The sequence below is a fragment of the Conger conger genome, chromosome 9, assembly GCF_963514075.1.
Source record: "Conger conger chromosome 9, fConCon1.1, whole genome shotgun sequence".
NCBI lineage: Eukaryota > Metazoa > Chordata > Actinopteri > Anguilliformes > Congridae > Conger > Conger conger.
This window is the reverse complement of record NC_083768.1, coordinates 28,414,355-28,435,629: the sequence shown is the minus strand read 5'-3', so window position 1 is coordinate 28,435,629 and position 21,275 is coordinate 28,414,355. Positions and strand designations below refer to the sequence as shown.

Genomic DNA, 21,275 nt, shown 5'->3' with positions numbered 1-21,275 from the left:
TCTCTTGATAGTAGTTACACTTGTTTCTTTGTTTTATAGTACTGACTACTTAAAAAATAATCCACCGTAAAATTTGCAGAGGGGAGGATCCTATCTTACCCAAACAGTAGAAATTCAATAGTTTAAAGATCTAACTAGAAAAGATGGCAGTCTACCGAATCAATTAATCAGTGCGAGAATAAATGGTGACATGGCCTGGCTGTGTGTAATTGCTGTTGCTAAATAACTTGAAGCAAACACAGATCTCAAGCTTCATGTCTCAAGCCAAAGGGCTCAGTCACTCCATACTACAAGTGGAGGAATTAGAGGTATCAAGTGTTCTGATGGCAAAAACAACATTGCCCAACTAGGTTGAGTAGTAAGTACACTTTTGTACTACACATGAGGTGATTCAGAAACCTTCCACTGAGATTTGATGGAGAAAGAAGTTATATCCAGTGAATGTGTATCTCAATTAAATATCAGTGTGTCAATCTTCATATGTTACACTTCAGTAAAATCAACAGGTTTTGATACAATATTCGTATCAAAACGCAAAACTCTGAAACATCACACAGAGCCTTTGACAATTCTTCGTTTCAAACATTCTTTTCTTTCACATAGAACAATACCCTCAACAGTTTGGTCTTTGCACCATGTCGATTTAGTATTTCTGACTGCCCACACTGTATTGTTCTTGACATTCTTAGCCAACATTTTCAAAAACAATTCTTACATACTTAGAACAACTTGGTGCCTAAAAGGCTAGGTTTTTATTCTTTGACCTTTTTTATAATAAATATGTAAGAAAAACATGTTTGCGTTTTACATTAGTCTTACCTGGAAGGATACTGCATATATAATACCTCCAACTTCACAAACAAATCTTTTAGCATGACTTCGCTTTCTCCTGCTTTTTTCACACTTTTCTGAGATTTCGAGGCACAACTGTCACCTCTTCATTAAGCGAACGGATAACATTTAGAAAATATAATGTCAGCATTTCTACTGCATTTTTACAGTATATTTTTGCATGGGCTCTCAAAAATGTGGCAGATATATATTGGATATGTATTGGATTAACTGGTGCTATTATCCACAAAATGTTATATAAAATATTTTTTGTGTTGTTAAAATACTATATAAGATATAACTTTCATAGTACACCTTTTGACCTACAGTTAAAAGAAGAGAAGGAAATGAACAGGAGGAAAAGGCCAAATCTAATTTCCAGCTTCTTTGCATCAATATGGAATGATCTGTAATTTACAGTAAAAGAACGTTTTGCATATGCCTTTACATTTAAGTAAAATTTACAGAAATGTTCCCATTTAAGACTAAAAGGGCTATTTCAGGTCTCTTTCGGGTTGTATTTGTTTGACACACAAGGCAGTAGATATTATTTCCATGTTTGCTGTTTATGGCTTTGATGGCTGGTACTTGTCCTTCTTGTTGATCTGAAGAGTGACAGACTCCCCCACTGGTGCGTAGCTGAAGGTGCGGGCTGACACTTCTGTTTTGAAGCTCTGCTGCCCACCCTCTGTGCTTCTCTGAACTTCCATGCTGTACGATGGCTTGACCTCAAGCTTGGCCTGGCTATCGCAAGACACAGTGGTGGCGGCCCCTGCTGGTTGGCGGAGAAAATGTGCTCCACTCACACATATGGGCACTTGTCGCTCCTCTCCAGGATGGGTTGAAGGTGTGAACAAGCTGTGGGAGAGGTGCTCTTTGAAGCGGCTGAAGAACCCAGGCCGGGGTTTAGGGGCCACGGGCCGACCCACGTTCAGCAGCACTGGCTTGCCGACAGTGGGCTCATTTATCTCCCTCTGCAGTACAGCGATCTCACAGGGCTTGTCAGCTGAAGACTGCCTGCCATACTCAGGGCACCTGTATGTCTCACCTTCTCCTGGGATGTAGTCCTCGAGATCTTCTAGGGTCAGAGCTCGGCCCTCCCTGGTCAAAATCTTCAGGTCTTTGCAGTTGAGGTCTTCATCCTCGGGCTCTTCGATAATGACCACTTCCTCTTCTGGCCAGCCCAGTTCTTCTCTGTCCACTGGGGTCGGCACTTGGTCCGGTGACTCAAACTTAGACTCAGCTGGACTTTTGAAGCTGAAGACAAGAGTCTGGCCAACTGCAGCTGCTGTGGGTGGGATGGCTTCTCTCTCCACCCCCGCTGTATCTTCTAGTGTCCCCTCCTCAAGGTCCAGCGAGGTCACTTGCTCATCTTCCCAAGGCAATGGCTGAATGTCGCTGAATCCATCTCCCTGGGGGGAGGCTCCGGGACAGGGCTGATCCACTAGCTTGTTGTTGGAGTTGTTGGTGTTGGGGTCGTCTCGGCGTGCCCTCCGGGGCGAGACTCCGGACCTCCTGGGCAGCTTGGGAGACTTGTTGACCTTATACTCGATTATTTCCTCCACCTCCACCCACTTGGGTTTCTTCTCCCCGAGCCTGATGGTCGTACCCGTTGCCCCTGCCGCCTCTGTAACGTACAATGTGGGGACGATCGGCTTCTTGCCCACCTCCTGGTAGGAGCGGGAAAGGGGACGCCTCTGCCTGGCACCCGCCGACATGGCTTCAGGGGTGGGGGTCCTTGAGGGGGACAGCCCCGGGGACATGCGATGCTTCATCCGCGTGTTCTTCACCACTGTGGTTATAGTTTCTTCTCTGATGGTGGACAAAGCATACAAGGTTTGAGAAAAAGACTACAGAGCGGTACCCCAGCGGTGTTGCATGACATGCCGTCTCCAAATCGGGTCAGTGGGGTGTTAGTGTGTGACAAGTCCAAGCTCACATAAATGGAGATAAGAAAACAACCTGTGCATATCGCCATGCTGCGAGGGCATCTCTTCTACGCATAACTGAGCATTCAGTGCAGAAAGTGTTAATTCTTCAGATCCAGTTCGTCTTGATGCTTTTTTCTGTAGATGTGTTGGGTTGGTAAAATCTGAGTCTGTCGAGCATTAACTCCACAGAGTAGTCGCCCCCAATTTTTCACTTACGTTTAATCTTCAATCAAACCGACCACACAGCTACAAACAAACGCATCTGTGATCAGCTCAAAGGCTGTATACATTTGCATGATTAGTTGCATAAAAGAAATGTGCGCATCACTGTGGTCATCTTGTTAATTAGCCCTAAGCCATAAAGTTCCCCCTCTGAAGCCAAAGCACGGTGGCACAAAAACAATTGTTAATGCTGCTATTAGTGCGAAATCTGTTCTTGTATTGTGTAATTATGTGCAGTGGAAACCAGTAATAATATAATTTAATATTATAGCGAAAATTCATTTTCTAATTGGTGACTGAAACCTTATGGTTTGTGAAAGTGCCTTTTCATTGCAACATGATGAATATTCAGGACATTCATGACTCTGGTACTCCTGTCCAGTATGTCATGTAACTGTGTGTAACTGTACAGTAAGACTTTTTTAGTTCAAAATTCAGTGCGTAATGCATGTACATTAACCACGGTTTGCTTGCCTTTGGTAGTTGTCTGGAAGGTACTCTCAAATGATACAGTACATCTGCACATGAAATGTGCATAATTATTGTTCAGCTGTCGGCACATGAAGGGCTGCTTGATTCACTGCGAATGAGGTGGTGTGGATGAGTTAGCCAGGCATGCACGTGTGAGACAGGAGGGGACACTCAGCCATGCGTTTACAGATCGGTGACACTTACATGATGATGGTTTTCTTTGGTACTTTAGTCTCCTGCTCTGTGACTACAAGGAAGACAGGATGGAAAGCATGGGGTTAGAGATAATGTAAGCGCTTGAAATGATTAACCAACCTGCAGAAGGTTTCTTCAAAACATGGATCCCAGGTCTGTTGTTTCCCCTGCTTGCCGAATAGGCGAACGGGCTCTGCGCAACGAGGAAAAGCGCGAGGATGAGGCTACGTTTTGAGAGTTTTGCTAGACTGGACATCCCTGTCTCAAGTGACGCTTGAGTTCAACCCTCAATGGTCAGTGCATGCCTAACGATGTCAATGGAGCTTATAGTGCTAATATGCATGAGGCACGTACGTTCTCACAGTGTTATGTGAACATTACGTGAATAAGGTGAAAGTTGTGTGTTAACTCAAATGTTACTCAGGATATTTTGGTAAAGGAGTGCATGAGACTGTGGAGACATTCTGGTACTGCAGTTAGAATGTGCCCATGTGAGGAAGATGAGTTATGTGAGAAACAGTGAAGTAGGCACAATGGTCTATAATGCTGACTGGTACAGTACTTGTCCATAAAAAGTAGGAATCTACTTTAATCCAATCAAAATGCCATATCACTTGTGTATGCATTTTGATACTTTTTAACTTTGGTCCTCTGATTTTTAAGTCTTGTGCCATGTTGATTCCATTATATCTATTGTTTTCTCATGGCATACAATATTTTATACTGTATATGCACTGCATTTCTAAGGTAGGTTCTTATAGATATTTCTATATATCTACTCACATGTTAATTTTACTTGAATATTGGTCAATTCCTGATTTCCTTGTGACAGCATGAGCCACCTTACTACATCTGAACCTTTTCCCAAAGGCATGCCACAGGCTGACCTACTCCTATATAACTACATAATCAAAGTTTAGTTTTATCCAGAGGTGGAAAGTTCAGGGGTCAAAAGTCTTGCCATGTGCTTCTTCCACCCATTAACAGCCAGCTGAGTTCACTATGTAGTTCTACCTCCAGGTGATTGGAATAAAATACTAGGGGGGACTTATACTTTCTGGACCTGGATTTTCCACCTCTGGTTTTATATTTCTCAAGGTGAAACCTCTGGGGAGAGAGATAGAGGCAGACTTGCTGTAAGTGTGTATTAATGGGGTTTGCATTAATACAGGTTTTTAGGGGATGGTGGGGTATAATGAGGGGCTGTGGAGGGTCCTGAGGGTGAGGGGAGATATGAAGCGCTGCAGGAGATAAGGGGATGGGGGAGTGAGAGGTGAGGAGGTGACAGATGACACGCCACACAGTGTTAAGACTTCAGAGAGGAAAGCAGGGTGCTCCTTTTCTCCTGCTGTGAACCAGAGAGGGCTGACCACTTAAAAGAGGCGCTGCTCAATTTGCATGTGAATTTGGATTGAATATGGATTAAATGAATTCATATGAGAATGTTTCTTGCTTTACAAAACAGCTCAGTTTCAGCCTCTGCATGTGGTCCATGCTACTAGAGCTCTCTGCTGAATAGAAACATGTATGAGATAACTAAGGTGATCACAGAGTAATATCCATGACCAGTCATCTTGGATCAGGGTACATACAAAAGAATGCATATGACTACAGTGCACAACCTCACCAGGCTCAGGCATATTACTTCCCTTCTCATTTCCCTCCGTTGGCTACCAACATTGGCTAGCAACCAATTTAAAACCTTGGTGCTAGCTTATTGAGCAGCAAAATGGACTGATCAGTATATCTTCAAAACTTCATCAGACCCTACAAACACACCATTCTGGAACCTCAGGGCACGTTGCCCTTCCCCCTGCCTGGCTGCACTGCCTGGTCATGTCTCCTGTTTTGGCCTCCCAGTGGTGGAATGAGCTTCCTGTGACAGTCAGCAGAAACACTCCTCATCTTCCAGTGCAGCCAGAAGACCCGTCTCTTCGGACTGCACCATGGCACCCCTCACCCTCTTTATTTATCCTCTTTATTTTTGGATTTCCTTTTTGGATAGTGTTGTGAAAGTGTATCCTATACTCTGCCAAACCAGTAATGGCAGTTTTGAATGCTGCTGTTTGTCAGAGAATGCCCTGCCCACAGATTTTGAGAGCATTATCACTTAAATGTCAAGAGCAATATGAAATGTCTGCTGCATACAGATTGTACATTGTAGCATTAAATTATATTCATGTTCCTGATGCCATAGATTTTCTGACACAAGCCTGTTTTTTCTGCAATAGTATCTGCTCAGTTTCCACCCAGACTCATTGAACAAGACATTCCTTTTCAAGTGAGAGTCAAAGAATCCAAAATTAGGGCTGATATTAAAAATGCAGCTGAACAACCTGAAACAAACTTTGAGAGTGCCATGTTTTTACATAGTGAAACTACAGATAATATTTCATACCACCCGGTTTCATGCAGATTGTCAGATACATGGCATTCCCTATTGGATGAGAAACTGAAGCGAATGGTGGAAGCAGATTAAAAACCCAAGCATTGAAACGACTATACCATCATCTCAGAATGATTTTCAAAGCCCCTCTTTTTCAGGAATAAATAAAATATAAAATATCCTATGCAAGACATAAGACTAAACTGACTTTAGTCATACAGGTAAAAAAGTCGAAGAGAATAAATCAGGGTAGGCTACAAGTTGACATTCTACAACTCAAATAATGTCAATTCTGCTTCATTACTTTGTATTTTCAATGAAATGCCCAGTGAAAGCAAAACTTAAAATAAGTTAACAAAGCATGAAATGGCTGTATGTACGTATTCAAGCAAAAAAGCATTATGATCAAGGATGGTTCTAAAATCTGCAGCTGAATGTGGCTAGATATCCTAACATGAATGCTACTGGGCTGCCTTAAAAGGCAAACTCAATCATTTCCACATAAATTTCTGTAATTTCATGAATCTGTATTTGGAGAGGGCTCAAAATGACCATAAAATGTTGCCTTATACATATTATCTTTTTGCATTTTAAAGAAACACATATTCCACAAACGCCTTGGAACGTGTCTGGCCCGGAAGAGAACTGGTACAGGCACATACAAAAAAACATTTCAAGCACACAAATCAGCAAAAACCAAATTGTCAATCACCAGCAGAAATTGAGTATGCTTGATTCAGTTCATTCTGAATAAAGACTCAATGATGTAATCCCCCCTCCATTCAAATGAACACGATTCCTCTACTCTGCTCATAGGACATGTACTGTATATATTTGACTAATGTTCCAACACTAGGCCATTTTGGTGAGAGGCTGTGCTCTCCCAAAGACTCACAATTGCATGACACAGTCCCACTATTTAGCTTCAGCTTTTAGCTTTTGCTAGGAGCTGTGGGGGTCTCCTACCTTCAATGGTGACGGCCTGCTCCCCAGTTGTTGCCATGGCAGATGGTGGGCACAGCTCAGCTGCACTCCTGGCACTGCCAAGCCGATTGGACAACTGAACAAAAAAGGAGGGGGGGAAGTCAGATAAGGTGCACAATGCATCTCATTGCACCTACAGTAAAGATGCTATAGTGAAATTAAAGCTAATGATAATCAGTAATAAATTTCATACCTTTAAACTATGTGGATGGCAAGGTACTATTGACCATACTAAATAATTTTGTATAATTATTGAGTTATACTGAATATATATACGGTACATCAGTTTGTGTCGTGTAGCATTGCTCTCAAGGGTAAAATGGGTACTCACCACTCCATGTGACAACTTTGGGAGTGTGAGCCGAGAGGAAGTGGTGAGTAGTAACTCAGGTGTGCGCAGAGAGTGAATCAAGTGTGTGAGGCAGTGATAGTAACTGAAGTGTGTAAGGCAGTGAGCACTCAGGTGTGTGCAGAGAGGTGGTGAGCAGTGACTCAAGTGTGTGAGGCAGTGCGTCGTCACTCATGTGAACCGAGAGGAGGATGGGAGTTATACCTCACACTCATAACGTCCCAGATCCTTCTCTCCAGGATTCTTTATGACGAGGACCACAACTCCACTGCGTAGCTCACTGAAAGTCTGGTACTTTTCCTGGTCCGTTAGCAGCTTACCGTCTTTGAACCATCTATTCAGATGCAATATGAGCTAATCAGTTTGTATACATGCACTCAAACACAATGTATCCTATCACTAATAATTTTCCTTTAATTATCAAAATGTTGCCCATCTTTCTGATAAGGCTACAGCTGTCTGAGCAGTGAGTAATGATCTTATCATAATTCAGATTGAGGAAATACATTTAGAATGACACCAGAAGCTGCGGATGTTACATTTACTGAATATCACTTGTGCATTCCCTAGATGTGATCGCTGCTTTACGCAGGAAAATAAACTTAAACATATTATATTATTTGAGATGTAACCACACCCTTTTTCTGATATAGTGGTAAAAGGCAGAATCAGATTTTTTCAAAGAAAATTTCACCCAGTGAAGCATATCTGCATCTGCAAATCTTGTTAAAATAAAATGTTTTCAGTCTTCAACCCCATATCTTTTGTAAATCGAGCTAATGCTAATGCTAATGCGAAGTGTCCTATAGGTCTTTATATCTTTTCAGTTCACCCCTGTCGCAAGCATGGCACACTGTGTAGTGCAGAGGTAGGAGGCCAGGGTCAGGCACCTGATCTTGGGGTTGGGGGCGCTCTGGATGGTACAGGTAAACTGGGCATCCTCGCCGGATATGAAGGGGGCATTCCGCAGCTTGTTCACAAAGCGAGGTGGCACTGCGGATTTGAAGTAAACACAAGAAGGTGACGAAGAGCTGCCCACGATGAGAGGAGACAATAATAACACCCTAAAATGCAACAAGAAATAAAACAAGAAAATCCCAGGAAGCAAATAAATACCGCCCTGATTCAATAAAATGCACCAAAGCAGAGCTTCGCAATGTGAGATGTTGTGAACCCAATATACAGCAGAGCCTGGCAGACCTGTTGCTCTGTCAAACTCACAGTCTAGTGATCCCAGGCCTTGCCGGAGACTCACCCTGCACGGTGATCTTGCCCAGTGTGCTGGCATTTCCCGCAGAGCTGGTGGCGAAGCACATGTACTGCCCGGAGTCGTCGGCCGTCATGTTGTCCAGGATGAGTGTACAGGAGCCATCGGGGTCCTCGATGATGATGTGGTGGGGGTCCGCCTCCACCGGACGCCCGTCTGAAGCATAGCAAACAGCACTTCATCACTTTGTCTGTACAAATGCTGCTGCTTATCGTGGTTATGAATTGGGGGCACTGGCTGACCAACGTCCGCTCTGTCCTCTCACCTTTGTACCAGGTGGCGACGGGTTTGGGCGTTCCCGTGACCTTGCAGGCCAGCTTCACTGTCTGCCCAAGCTCTGCCGTGCAGTCAGCCAGGACCTCGTCAAAGTCAGGCGGACCTAATGGACACGTGAACAGCATTACCGACTGTCTCCATCTTACAGCTGGGCTACAGCTTAAAACATGTCCACATCTCACACATACTCAAATAATAAACACAGTTAAATTAAAAACTGTATTTTACATTGGCAATTTTGTTGGGTGCCTTCAACAACAGAACTGACTAAATTAAGCAAGGGGAAGTAGATCATTTGTTTAAGCAGCTGCTTGAGTTAAAAGAAAAATAAAGCAGCACAAATGATGTAATTTTGCTGAAATGGCATGTGGTCGTAAAAATGACTCAAAATGACTTTGAATTAAATGGATAGTGATGCTCCATCATCTTTTCATTTCAGTGACTAATTTCATTTCAGGATCTCCTGTAGAGTGTGGGGTCAGAGGTCAGGGGTGATGCAGGGGTCACTCACTCCAGGCGGGCAGGCTGTAGCGCTGCTGGAGGTCCCTCAGGTCCCTCAGCCATGAGTTCTTGATGATGACCGTCCGGGCCTGCAGCGTGTACTTCCTCACTGAGTCCTCACGCTCGTGCCAGATCTCAAAGGCCCGGTCGTCACCCTCCACGGTCTCGTTCACATCGATGTTGTTCAACTGGAAGCGGAAGAGGAAAATTGAGTTTTCAGTGAAAGCGAAGAAAGAGGGAATGGACGGAGGAACGGACAGCCTGGCACTCCTTCCTCACCTTCATCATGTTTTTGAAGACATAAGCCTGGGTGTCCGCGTTGGTGTCTCTCTTGAGCTTGCAGATGATGACGTAGTGTTTGAAGAGGAAGGCGTGGCGATGGTGTCCTCTGGAGGATGTCCTAATTCCGGGTGCGCCCTCCCACACGGTGAAGGGTCCCTGACGGAAGATCACATGTCCCTGTAAAACCTAATCATATCTGTCCCTATATCTGACAACGAGACTACGTTATAGAACCAGTCGTCATTTAAAAAATAGCATTACTTTAAACTGCATTCAGATAATTCTTACTTAATTTACTTAACAGAAAAAATAAAGGATTCAAGCAAGAAAATTTTTTTTTTTAGCTTTAGTTTTCAATTTATTAACTGTGAAAGTAGGGGCTTATCCAGACATGAATTTCCTGGGCACCTACACCTACAAGTTCGCAAAGCATCTCAGGAGCGTGATGTTTCAATTTTTGAAATGCATTATTTCGCAGCTTTTGGCTGCCTCAAGTAGGCCAAGAACAATATAGATCTAAGACTTTTCCGAAAGACCCCAAACTTCACGCCTAATAAGATAACTTGAACGATGTCTGTGCACATCTGTCACTGTACTTGTGTGGGATCCGTATTACAGACCACGTAGTTAATGGCTTGTCTTCTACCAGTTTCTACCAGCCCTCCACAAAAATTGTACTTACAGCAGATCACAAATCTTATATATACAATGTCAGACTGGAAAACAAATTTGCCCACATAGTGATAATACTGACTGGAACCCTCTAGGGCCAGCACTGTGTTACTGCAGTCAGATTACAATACCCTGAGCCACTGCTGAGTCACCTGTCTGATAGGCTCTCCCAGGGCCTCGAGCGTGGCGGGATAGTTCTCAATCAGAGAGACGTGGTGCGTATTGTCCGAGCGCTGCGGAAGCGAGGAGATGATGGAGTAGGCCTCCTCCAGAAGGCAGCAGTTCTGCCCGTTCCTGGCCTTGTTCCTGATCAGCTCCTGCATATAAACACACTCGGGGTGAGTGGCAGGGCATTTGAAGAAATTATAACCAGTTACAACTCCAATGTGCCTAGATAACATCACAGGGGTTAGCGTTGGGTTTCAGCAGCAAATGGCCTGTTGAACTCGGTTTTGCTAGACTACAACTGCATTTTATCTAAAAGATTCCAGCGACCAAACAGTATTCCTACTCCCATACTTGGAAATGGATAAGTAAATGGATGGGACCTCAAACATAGGCATAGAGCTGTTATTTGTATGAAGATTGAACTTGCGACTATACATATTCAGAACCAGCTGGTTTATGTACATTTACAAGATGTCCTGAAATAAGTCAGTCATTTCTCACCTTGAACAAAGCTTTGTACCTCTGGATCCTCTCCAATGGTCTCTGTAAGTAGCCATTGACACTCAGCACAGGACCCTCAGAGGGGTCAACATCTGCCAAATCTTTCTCATTATATTCCTAGTGAGAGAAAAAGAGATATAAGGTGAAATGCATCACATATTCACATATTCTGCCCTTTTTCACATGGTTTTATCAAGTGACATCAGTGTACCCCTATTTCCCTTTGAATTCATACCAAAGACCCTTGCAAGTCTGAAGTACACAGTCACTGTCAAAATGAAAGAGTAAGGAGGAAAAATGGGGGACCATTTGTAACAATTTGGCATGCTTACTTTGAAGTAATGATGGACGGCCTTGTCCGCAATAGAGGCTTCAGCCAATGGTTGTCCCACCAGGTACAGGAGGTACTTTTCAAAGCCCTCTGCATTTCGGAGGAAGCGCAAGGCCACATCGTCGTCGGTATCACACTCGTTCAGACTGGGCAACAAACAACTGTGGGAGCACAGGGCAATGACAGAGTGTGCGTCAGCGGCTATACTCTCATTCCATAGATTAAATGTCCACCATACAACCGGTAAAACAAAATTATGACCGATAAGACTCCTGTCCTGGCAGTAAATTTTATGACTAAAAACCTGGCAAAGATGTTGCAGACACAAGAAGGGAGGAGGAACAAACAGGAAGTGGACCAATGACTTCACCTGCTGTGGAAGGTCTTGATGTCTTCAATGTTTCGGAAGATGGCCTCCTTCTGGCCGCTGACATAGGACGGGGCGTCAGGACTAGTCTCAACATGCTTCAGATGGTGGGACACAAAGAACTCCAGTTCCTTCACAAACTCTCCCTCACTGCTGATCATCTCCTGGATCAGTTGGCTAAGGAGAGCATAATGTTGTATCACTATTAATATTACTGCTCATAATATCACATTAGCACTGTCATCAATTTTTGTTTGAGAATTTTTTTATCTAAGCCATACCAGAGTCTCTTTTTGTACTCGCTCTCTGACACCTCTTCTCCACCAATCTCTGAAACCTCCCCACTGTCAGGGGACACCTGCAACACCACACAAACATGTAAGCATGAAGATAAGCGCTCTGACAAAGAAGCGACAAAGTCATTGTCTCAATGTTTCATCCAGACAATATAAGTTAGCAAAAGATTAACATTTATTTAATTTAATAGATAACATCTCAGTTAGAGAGTCTCTACATTTTAGTCTACAGACTCTAATAGAGGCTTGTTCTGTGGGAGTCTGCCATTCAGGTGGCGGATTAATGTATCACAAAATGCTATCTTCCTAGGTGTGCAATGTGCAGCTACTTGAAGGACAGTTTTTTTTAAAAGAAAGCGGTAAAATCTATAGCTATGGGCTTATGGGTTAAGTAGCCGTGGCACCTTTAGCTTCTTGTCGAGGTACGCCGGGGAAACCCAGCCCTGGCGAGAGGGCGTGGTTTTGGTGGGCTTGGTGCGAACCAACCACTTGAGCGGATGTGCACAGTCCAGCACTTCCACGTACTGGCCTTCCTTCAGAGCGATGGTCTCCTGGTTGGCTCCAGTGGGGCTATAATCCGCTGTGGCTACATAGATATCAAACATCTGCAGAGAGAACATCCATACATCAGATACCTGGTTACTTTACCCCCCTACATGTGAGTATGAGTATGAGTATTAATCAGAAATTATATATCCAAATATGTCAATGAAATTCTCTATATAATGTATGCTATACACTCAATTAGCAATGTATTACATTACATTACATTATTGGCATTTGGCAGACGCTCTTATCCAGAGCAACGTACAGTTGATTAGACTTAGCAGGAGACAATTTTGTGACAATCCTCCCCTGGAGCAATGCAGGGTTAAGGGCCTTGCCCAAGGGCCCAACGGCTGTGCAGATTGCATTGTGGCTACACCGGGATTAGAACCACCAACCTTGCGTGTCCCAGTCATTTACCTTAACCACTACGCTACTGGCCACCCTACTACGCTACAGGCCGCCCTATATTAGGTAGACCTGTACACCAACTTGTTAATAGAAATATTTCATCAGCCAATCATGTGGCAGCAACTGAATGTATAAAAGCATACAGATGCAGTCAAGAGGTAACTAACAGTGATGAGTGAATTTTAGGAGACACAAAACTGAAGACAAAATGATGCTATACCTCTCCCCTGGACTCATCGTCATCAGACTCCGACGAGGAGTCCACAATTAGGGAAGAGGGCCGGGACCGGCCATGGTGGGGCGAGGCAGACGGAGTTTTTGTCTCGTCGTCGCTGTCAGCCCCCGGCACACGCAGAGAGGCTAAGTGTTTCAAGAGGCAGAGACAGAGACATTACATTATTGGCATTTGGCAGACACTCTTATCCAGAGCGACGTACAGTTGATTAGACTAAGCAGGAGACAATCCTCCCCTGGAGCAATGCAGGGTTAAGGGCCTTGCTCAAGGGCCCAACGGCTGTGGCTACACCGGGATTAGAACCACAGACCTAGGTGTCCCAGTCATTTACCTTAACCACTACGCTACAGGCCGCCCCCTATGACTGAGACATGAGATGTCATATACCTAGCTATATAGTTTCAAGCAAAACATGACATTTCTGCTGGTCAAGTGGGAGTAAAGGCAAAAGCTACATTGTTCATTGATGTGACCGTCAATGCTACAATCAGAAAGCTGTGAAATCTGAAGGGAAACAATGCAATTTGCTATTGGGTAACATGGGCAAAAGAAATGAAGCCATCTGCAAACTTTAAAGAGCAGTTGCCTGTTGAAATGAAAAACAATTGAATTGCAGATAGCGACAGCAGCATGGCATCAACAACTGTGGACACATGGGAGAAAGACTGCTGTTCCTCGAATAGGCTGGAGGCTATTTAAATATGACTTTGACAACATCAGCGTGGACAGATCATCTCCAATCCACAGACTTTCGACTTTCTACCTCTGTAATTACATTGTAACTACGAATACTGCAAACACTGTACAGTTAAATATAAACATTTATCAATTGTTACCAGTACAAAACTGCTTGTATCAATATTGAAATAAAAGTTTTATATCTTTTCCCCATAATTGCCACAAAACATCTATTAAAGGAAATATAAAAATGTTGAAATAGAGCTTGACAGTATTATGAAAAATATAAAATGGGACTAAATAATATGTGAGCAGCTCTGGCAAACATATGGCATTGTTTCAAAGACCATGGCATTTTATTCATATTTATATATTATGCTAAGGTGCAGTTACATTCCAAGCTTTAAAATGTTTAGCCAAGGTTGTGTAACTTTGAATTTGCAAGGCATGGAATTCTAAAGCTCAAAAGTTCAGTTGTTACCACTTACCCATAAAAATATCATGAAAAATAGCCAGAGCAAATGAGTTAATATACACGATTTGGTCCCTTTCAAGTGCTTACCGTCACTTTCCGGATGGTAAACTGTCAACCTTGCTTGTAGCCAGTACTATTTGTATACGCCTAGTATAAGCAATTTAAGCATAGCCAAATACCAGGGAAAACGTGTGGGATTAAATGCACCAGCCTCTATCAACGTATTGTGACAGATTTGTGTTCTAATTGAGAACTGCATTAAGTGAAACATCTGGGTATAAAGTTTATACCGTTAATGTACTCTGTTGTTGAAGTCCATGTTGGAGCCATTGGTTAAACTTTGCGGGAATTCCAAGAAAGGTTTCTACAAAATAAATGCTAATTGTCAGCCCGTCAAGCGGCTGTGTGTTCTACCTAGTAACTTGTGTTATCGAAGTGTACTCGCGGGTTATTTAGTCTTCCTCAACTTGTATCTTGAGTATTTCTATCGAAACAGTCGAAGAATTGACGATGCGGAATCGATTCTACAATAAATGGAACTTCATTACCATCCATAGACTCCTGTCTTTGCCTGCCATTGCCAACTAACAAAGAACGTGTGAACGCTACTGGAAATCCCACATCACAACTTGTAACAGTATTATAGCTACAATTGTGCATTATTCTGATCATTTCCCAGTTTTGTGCATGAGATCTATAAAGTGAGCAATCCTTCAACAAATAAGTCTTGTAACATGTTTTTATATATCATCGTGCTAGCAGAATAAAAGGTAACGTGTACCACGTTTTCATTTGTTTCACGCTTTACAAACCTTCCTATCATTGGGAGTTATTACTGATGCAAGAAATGTGGCTAGATTTCCATGCCGACAACATGCCCTTAATTACCAGAGCAGATCAGATATTATCCATGTAGACAAACTAAAAACCGTTGAGTAAAACCATGACTACTCATTTCAGAAGTTTGAGCACCAAGAAGAAGAGAACACTTTTATTTCCATGTTTCTGATCAAAGGAAAACCTGTAAAAATGTAAAATACTATTTTGTTCAAATGATCTATTGTAGCCAGTTAGTGTTCTAGTAACATGCATGGGGCAATAAAGTATGCTTATCACATATATTTGGCTGCAAAGTTCTGAAATTGCATTCATGCCTTAGCATGAAGTTTATATTGAAAAAGTATAAATGTCTAAGGTTCATTTATACAGGACACAGACCATGACCAGACCTTGAGGCAACGAACCTTGAAGCAAACAATGAAAGCACATCAAGAGAAGCATGGAATAAAAAATTGATTGATTTAAGGTATTAATTATTTGGACTTACAGAATAGAGTAAATATAAATACAGCACTTATCAATTTGAATGACAGTTGTGGACACTATCATAAACTAAGATCTGGGAGACTGAAAATGTTTAATCTCTCAAACTCAGCTACAGCTGATGAGCAATTGAAACCCCTCAAACCACTGTCTGGAACATGTGAAACCTGCCTTAAGGCTGTACCTTTTTTCCACAAGTCCGCACATTCTGTTGTGTTGGGAGATTTAACAGCACAGTCAGGACTGCATGTCACATGACACACTGTGGTTTTTTTATATCTACCCTTTGAGAAGGATCCTAGTTCACTCAGTGCTCTTTATAATGTTGCTTTTGTATCTGAGGAATATCACCTGTTCCTCCCTGGAGATCTACTACCACAATACTATAACAATAAAGGCTTTCAACCCTAATTTTGCACATTTGATTCTATTCATTAGCAGCTCAATGCTGAACGAGGTGTGCTTACTTAGGGTTGGAGTGAAAACCTAGACGAGGTTAGATATCCATGAAAAGGTTTGGGCAGCCCTGATGTACTTTTTCAGAATATATGTCATTTGGAAAAGAAATAAAAACGTGAAACTCCTGTCAAATACACTGCGTATATTAAGTATTTAAAAAGTATTTGAATAACATAAAATTCACCTCTGCAATATAGTCAGTAAAATATCCATATGGGAAATGTAAAAGAAGCGCTTATATTTTCTATTAAATGTAATTTATTCTGAAACGCGGTACATGAAAACCCTATTCCTTAAAATTAAACCCTATTCCTAAATACTGTATGTATAACGCTTGCTTAGAAGGGTGCAGTGTGGCCTTGTGGAAGCAAGGTAGAGCCACCATCAGAGTATATTTTTGATGTACAGCGGATACATACTGGATACTTTGGGCCATGACCTCATCCACTGGAGCACTTGATGGTTCTGAAAGCTGTCTGAATAACAAATGGTTGAGTGAGTATGTGAGTGGATACAGTAGATTGGTGAAGGAAGAGATGAAGGAGTGAGGGATTCAATGACATGTTTTGTTGGGGGGAATGGGGGCGGGGGAGGGATGTGGGGCGGAAGGAGGGCCACGTGAATCCACCCAGCGCCAGGCGCTAGCTGGTATGGTGCCCTGAACCCACACCCAAGGATAGACATTAGAGAGTGTTAAAAGTATGGTGCCGTTGACCCATGACCAAGGATAGACATTAAACTGTGTTAAGAAAGGAGCACTCTTATTTTCTCATTATTTTCTCAGGCACACAAGAGTAAAGCTGACAGAAAGGCTATCGTAGGTGCATGGAGGTGAATGTTCTCAAAAGTAATCTTCACAACTAGTCCCTTTACATCATTTCAGCCATCTCTTCTACCTCCATTCTGTAAGAGCCTATTGGGAAGTTTCCTCCACCATCCTTGCAGTTCAAACCTCTCTGTTGCCTTTGACACACAAATGCACAACTCACAAGATTAGTAGCTCACATACATAGCACGCACAAGACCAACATGTCACAAGACAATGCAATTTGTCATGCTTAAATAAAATGTTAAAAAATACTGTTTCAAAACACTTCAAGACAATTAGATAGTCCACAATACTGACATTACAATAAAAAGTAAAAAGAAAAGGAAATACATAATTTTCTTTCGACAGTTTATATACAGTAAAAAAAATGTTTTATTATGAATATTCCAGCAATACCTATAGTAGAAACACATTTTGGTAAAACTGTGAAATTAATAAAATAATGAAAAGATATTTACTGTTGTTTAACATTAAAATATTGTAAAACAGAAATATAGTGACTTGCAAATTTGGATGATCCAGATGTAACTGCATAACTACTCTTTTATAAAATATATAAACTAAGTAATTAATCTGACAAGTGACAACAATCTGACAGATTTTCTGGATTGGAAAAATGTACATGCAAATTACAGGACCAATGAAATGGAGTCATTCATGTTTTTAAGTGTATACACACCAATTCATGTTAAAGGTAACTGGGAATGTTAAATGAATATTATTTCCTCCCAGTAGCTGACACTCTGCCTTCAAGTACTTCAATAGTACATTCCAAGGCCATTTTCTCACCTTGGCTAATCTTGGCAGATACCATCTCTGTGATCTGGGAGGTGAGTTTCATCAGGAACTCTTCTGTACCCACTTGGCCCAAAAAGGCACTCGGTGACTTGCCCTCGCCTACATATGGTAAAAAGAAACAGCTCAGTACCAGATACATCCACTGGGTTCAACAAACCCACATCTAATCAGTACCAGTGAGAATATCAACAATATACTGATGCACTTCCATTAAGCACTTCCATTATGCTGACAGATGTGAACAGCATAATTCTATGTGTCTTACTCACCCTGAACTCTGCCCTCATCTTCAGGAGGACTGATAGTGATCCCAAGAGCCCTGCCAAATGCAGAAATCATCCCAGCATGCATAAACACATATCAGTACATCCAAACAAAACAAGCAAATATGGACAAGTTATTCAGCACATTGATTCCATTATATACATATATTATTGGCATGAGTGTATGAGGCATTCATTTGCATTTCCCAGTGACTCACTCCTGTAGGGGCTTGGGCTTGTGTTCCTCTACATGGACCTCCACTTGAGCCACTGAAATAGAAACAGTGTTTACATACGTGGCAAAACAGTCATGTTTCTGATATACAGGAGCCAAACATGCATTTCAACTGTATGAATGAACATTTTTGAGGACACATTTTGACAAATTCCTCTGAATTACTACAGAGTGAAAGTCTGCTGTAGAGACTATAAAATTCAGAAAACTGGGAACTAGGGAACTAGCCAACCACAGCCAGATCTCTCATGCTGAAACCTGGAACTCTAAACTTGTTTCACCTTTAGCCATGTGATAAAAAAATAAATAAAAAAAATGCAAGGCTGGAATGCACCACTACTAGATTCCTTCAAGTGTCACCACCATTTTTGACAGCCAGGATTATCACTACACTGCATTTCCCATGATTCTTGACAAAAAAAATTCAGTGGCGTTATGGGTCAGCTACATAAATTAAAATGCAGAATGCAAGATCACTTAAAGAGTGAGACAGAATTTGGGGTCCTGGTAATGAATTGGTTGTAAGTCCAGTAACTAGTAATGCAAGCTCATACATATTGAGATACTGTCATAACTACATTATGTCAGTATGATTGTACTGTATTGTAAGATATGGTCTAGAGCAGATTTGGCTTACAGGCCGTTGCCTGGGTCAGTATAAGAGACAGTAGGTTTCTCACCATCGTCCACCTCTAGGTGGGCAGAGCAGATGGACTGGCCGGCCCTGTTTGTAGCGATGCAGGTATATGTGCCTGTGTGCTGTGTGCCCACGTCCATCAGGATGAGGCTGTGCTGCCGGTCGGAGCCGGCCACCTTGTAGCCGGGCGTGTCAGGCTTGATCCACAGCACGTCCTCAGCAGACTCCTCCTTCAGCCAGGTGATGAGGGGCACTGGGGAGCCTGGGGCAAAGACAGGGGGTAGCCAAGATCTGAGGAAGGAGTGCCTTGCTAATCTGACACCATAAAACTGTAAAGCTTAAATATAAATGCAGCTGGATTTTTACATAGGGAACCCCATAGTAGAATGCTATAGTTGAGATTAGGTACTCAAATAAATTATTATATTATTCTCAATAGCATGATCATTTGACCCATTTTGAGATTTGTGAAACAGCATCATCAAATCATGATGAAAGGGCATGCAGAGGTGTGGCACTGGATACCTTCAACTTTGACAGACAAGGTGATGCTGGCGCCCTTTTTCACTTTCCTGTTGGGGAATCTCTCCAGAAAGCGTGGGGGGACCAGCGTTTCCTTTGCTCCTTTAAGACAAAATATAGACAATGATCAATGTTCTTCTTTAGAGAACATCCTAAAGTCCCTTGAGAATTGTTACGGGGTTAAAATGTGTGGATGGATTTTATTTTATATACATGTGTATTTTTGCTTTCTCCCAGAAGTAATAAAACTAACCTTATTAACCTTATTTAGGAGGCCAGCAAAAATAACGGGTGATGACTTGTTACTTTGCAATGCTTAAGTTAAACATGAATGATGTGACATGAATGAAGTTAATGCTCAGAGGGACTGTCCCTCCCTGGACTTTGGGCATACATCTTGTTGTGAGAACTGTCTCCCCTTCCTTCTAGAACACTAGTTATTTACAGTTTCTAAGCCTTTCCTGTGAACATTTGGATTCATACAGCGTACTGCTGTTGGGTTTCATTTCCAGCTTGAAAAGCCTGTTAAAGAAATGGGTAAGCTTTTGATATCATTCTCCAAATTCTGACTCAGAAGTATATACAATGATATTACTGCACAACATTTTTTAAATAACATTTCATTGAGCCAGAACTAATGGTAAATGTACCTTTGATTTTCCCGGCATCATCAGAGACCTCTCCAGGACCTGTAGAAATGAGATATCGGTTACCTTAGGCATGCACTAGTGTCCTGCTAGTGTCCTGTCTTGCTGTTAAACAGCACATTTTCAAAGTTAACTGAATCATTGGTAAGTGAAATATGCTACCATGGATGGTAAATGCTATTTAATTCCGGAATCATTTATAAAGCCAGCTTGTTTAGCAGGAAAACTGAACAATAGGGCAAAATGTAGGAATGACAGATGAATGGCATTGCTTTCCAATCCACTATACAGTATACAGTAGATTTACAGCAAACAATGATAGGGGAATGTGGCCACGTACCCAGTACGAGCAGTCTGGCGGAGGAGTAGGCGGAACCAGCAGCATTGCTGATGTAGGAGGAGTACTCCCCGGAGTCTTCCCGCGTTACTTCCAAAATCTCTAGGCTGTGCAGACCCTTCTCCTCTGATACCAGAATGCGGTCCGAGGGCCGAAGGGGCTGCCCGTCCTTGAACCAGTACACCCTGGGTCGAGGGAACCCTGAGGGAACCAAATGACCAGTATGTCCAAAAGAACCATGCATACAGTGTCATATTACAAGAGACACACATACTAATGGAAGCATATAATGAATTACACTACGTTTGTGCAGCCTTCCAGGTTAAGAGTACAAAAATCACATGATCCAATGAGGACTAACCTTTGACCTTGACTTGCATCTTGGCAATGGGTGCACCAGGGCTGACGTGAACGTCACGCAGCTCGTCAACCACCTGGGGAAGTTGCTCCTCCTCTGTCACAGACTCAAAAGCCTCCGTTTCCCTGTAGGAAAACCCTTAATCTCTTCAGAGTTCACTCTTGACCGGCACTACTAAAACATTTTCATTAGAGATCACGACTAGATCCCAGCATATACATACTGTACAGTACAAACTGTTTTCATTTGCATTCCTGGAAGATAACACTGCCTTTATGGGAATACTGGAATCTAGGAATAAAAATGCTGTATATGTACCTGGATATGTAGCCCTTGGCACTGATGTAAGAGGAGGTCTCTGTTGCATCAGCAGCGGTATCATAGTCAGAGCTGCAGGACACTGAAAAAGTGTAGACAGAACATAGTGAGCACTACACACCGTGAATCTAGGAGAAGTGCTAAGAAAAATGACAGCAGTTTCGGGGGCTCACT

The 21,275-nt window shown here is 42.4% G+C and overlaps 1 protein-coding gene across 46 annotated transcripts in view; it reads right to left on the bottom strand.

The window, feature by feature from the left end:
• Positions 1-20: 20 nt before the first annotated feature.
• Positions 21-21,275, bottom strand: part of obscnb (obscurin, cytoskeletal calmodulin and titin-interacting RhoGEF b) — a 124,300-nt gene continuing 103,045 nt past the window's right edge. For all 46 annotated transcript variants that reach the window (XM_061253694.1, XM_061253717.1, XM_061253720.1 and 43 more), the window contains 25 exons: positions 21,102-21,183; positions 20,787-20,908; positions 20,429-20,626; positions 20,092-20,130; positions 19,445-19,543; positions 18,963-19,181; positions 18,266-18,317; positions 18,054-18,103; positions 17,776-17,883; positions 13,208-13,347; positions 12,435-12,635; positions 12,016-12,092; positions 11,738-11,911; positions 11,369-11,528; positions 11,037-11,153; positions 10,520-10,684; positions 9,693-9,851; positions 9,424-9,601; positions 8,902-9,015; positions 8,625-8,792; positions 8,260-8,362; positions 7,574-7,703; positions 7,003-7,096; positions 3,660-3,702; positions 21-2,643 (listed from right to left, as the gene is read on the bottom strand). In XM_061253694.1, the coding sequence (XP_061109678.1) occupies positions 1,398-2,643; positions 3,660-3,702; positions 7,003-7,096; positions 7,574-7,703; positions 8,260-8,362; positions 8,625-8,792; positions 8,902-9,015; positions 9,424-9,601; positions 9,693-9,851; positions 10,520-10,684; positions 11,037-11,153; positions 11,369-11,528; positions 11,738-11,911; positions 12,016-12,092; positions 12,435-12,635; positions 13,208-13,347; positions 17,776-17,883; positions 18,054-18,103; positions 18,266-18,317; positions 18,963-19,181; positions 19,445-19,543; positions 20,092-20,130; positions 20,429-20,626; positions 20,787-20,908; positions 21,102-21,183 (4,238 nt within the window). In that variant the 3' untranslated portion in view covers positions 21-1,397. The remainder of the gene's footprint in view (positions 2,644-3,659; positions 3,703-7,002; positions 7,097-7,573; positions 7,704-8,259; positions 8,363-8,624; positions 8,793-8,901; positions 9,016-9,423; positions 9,602-9,692; positions 9,852-10,519; positions 10,685-11,036; positions 11,154-11,368; positions 11,529-11,737; positions 11,912-12,015; positions 12,093-12,434; positions 12,636-13,207; positions 13,348-17,775; positions 17,884-18,053; positions 18,104-18,265; positions 18,318-18,962; positions 19,182-19,444; positions 19,544-20,091; positions 20,131-20,428; positions 20,627-20,786; positions 20,909-21,101; positions 21,184-21,275) is intronic.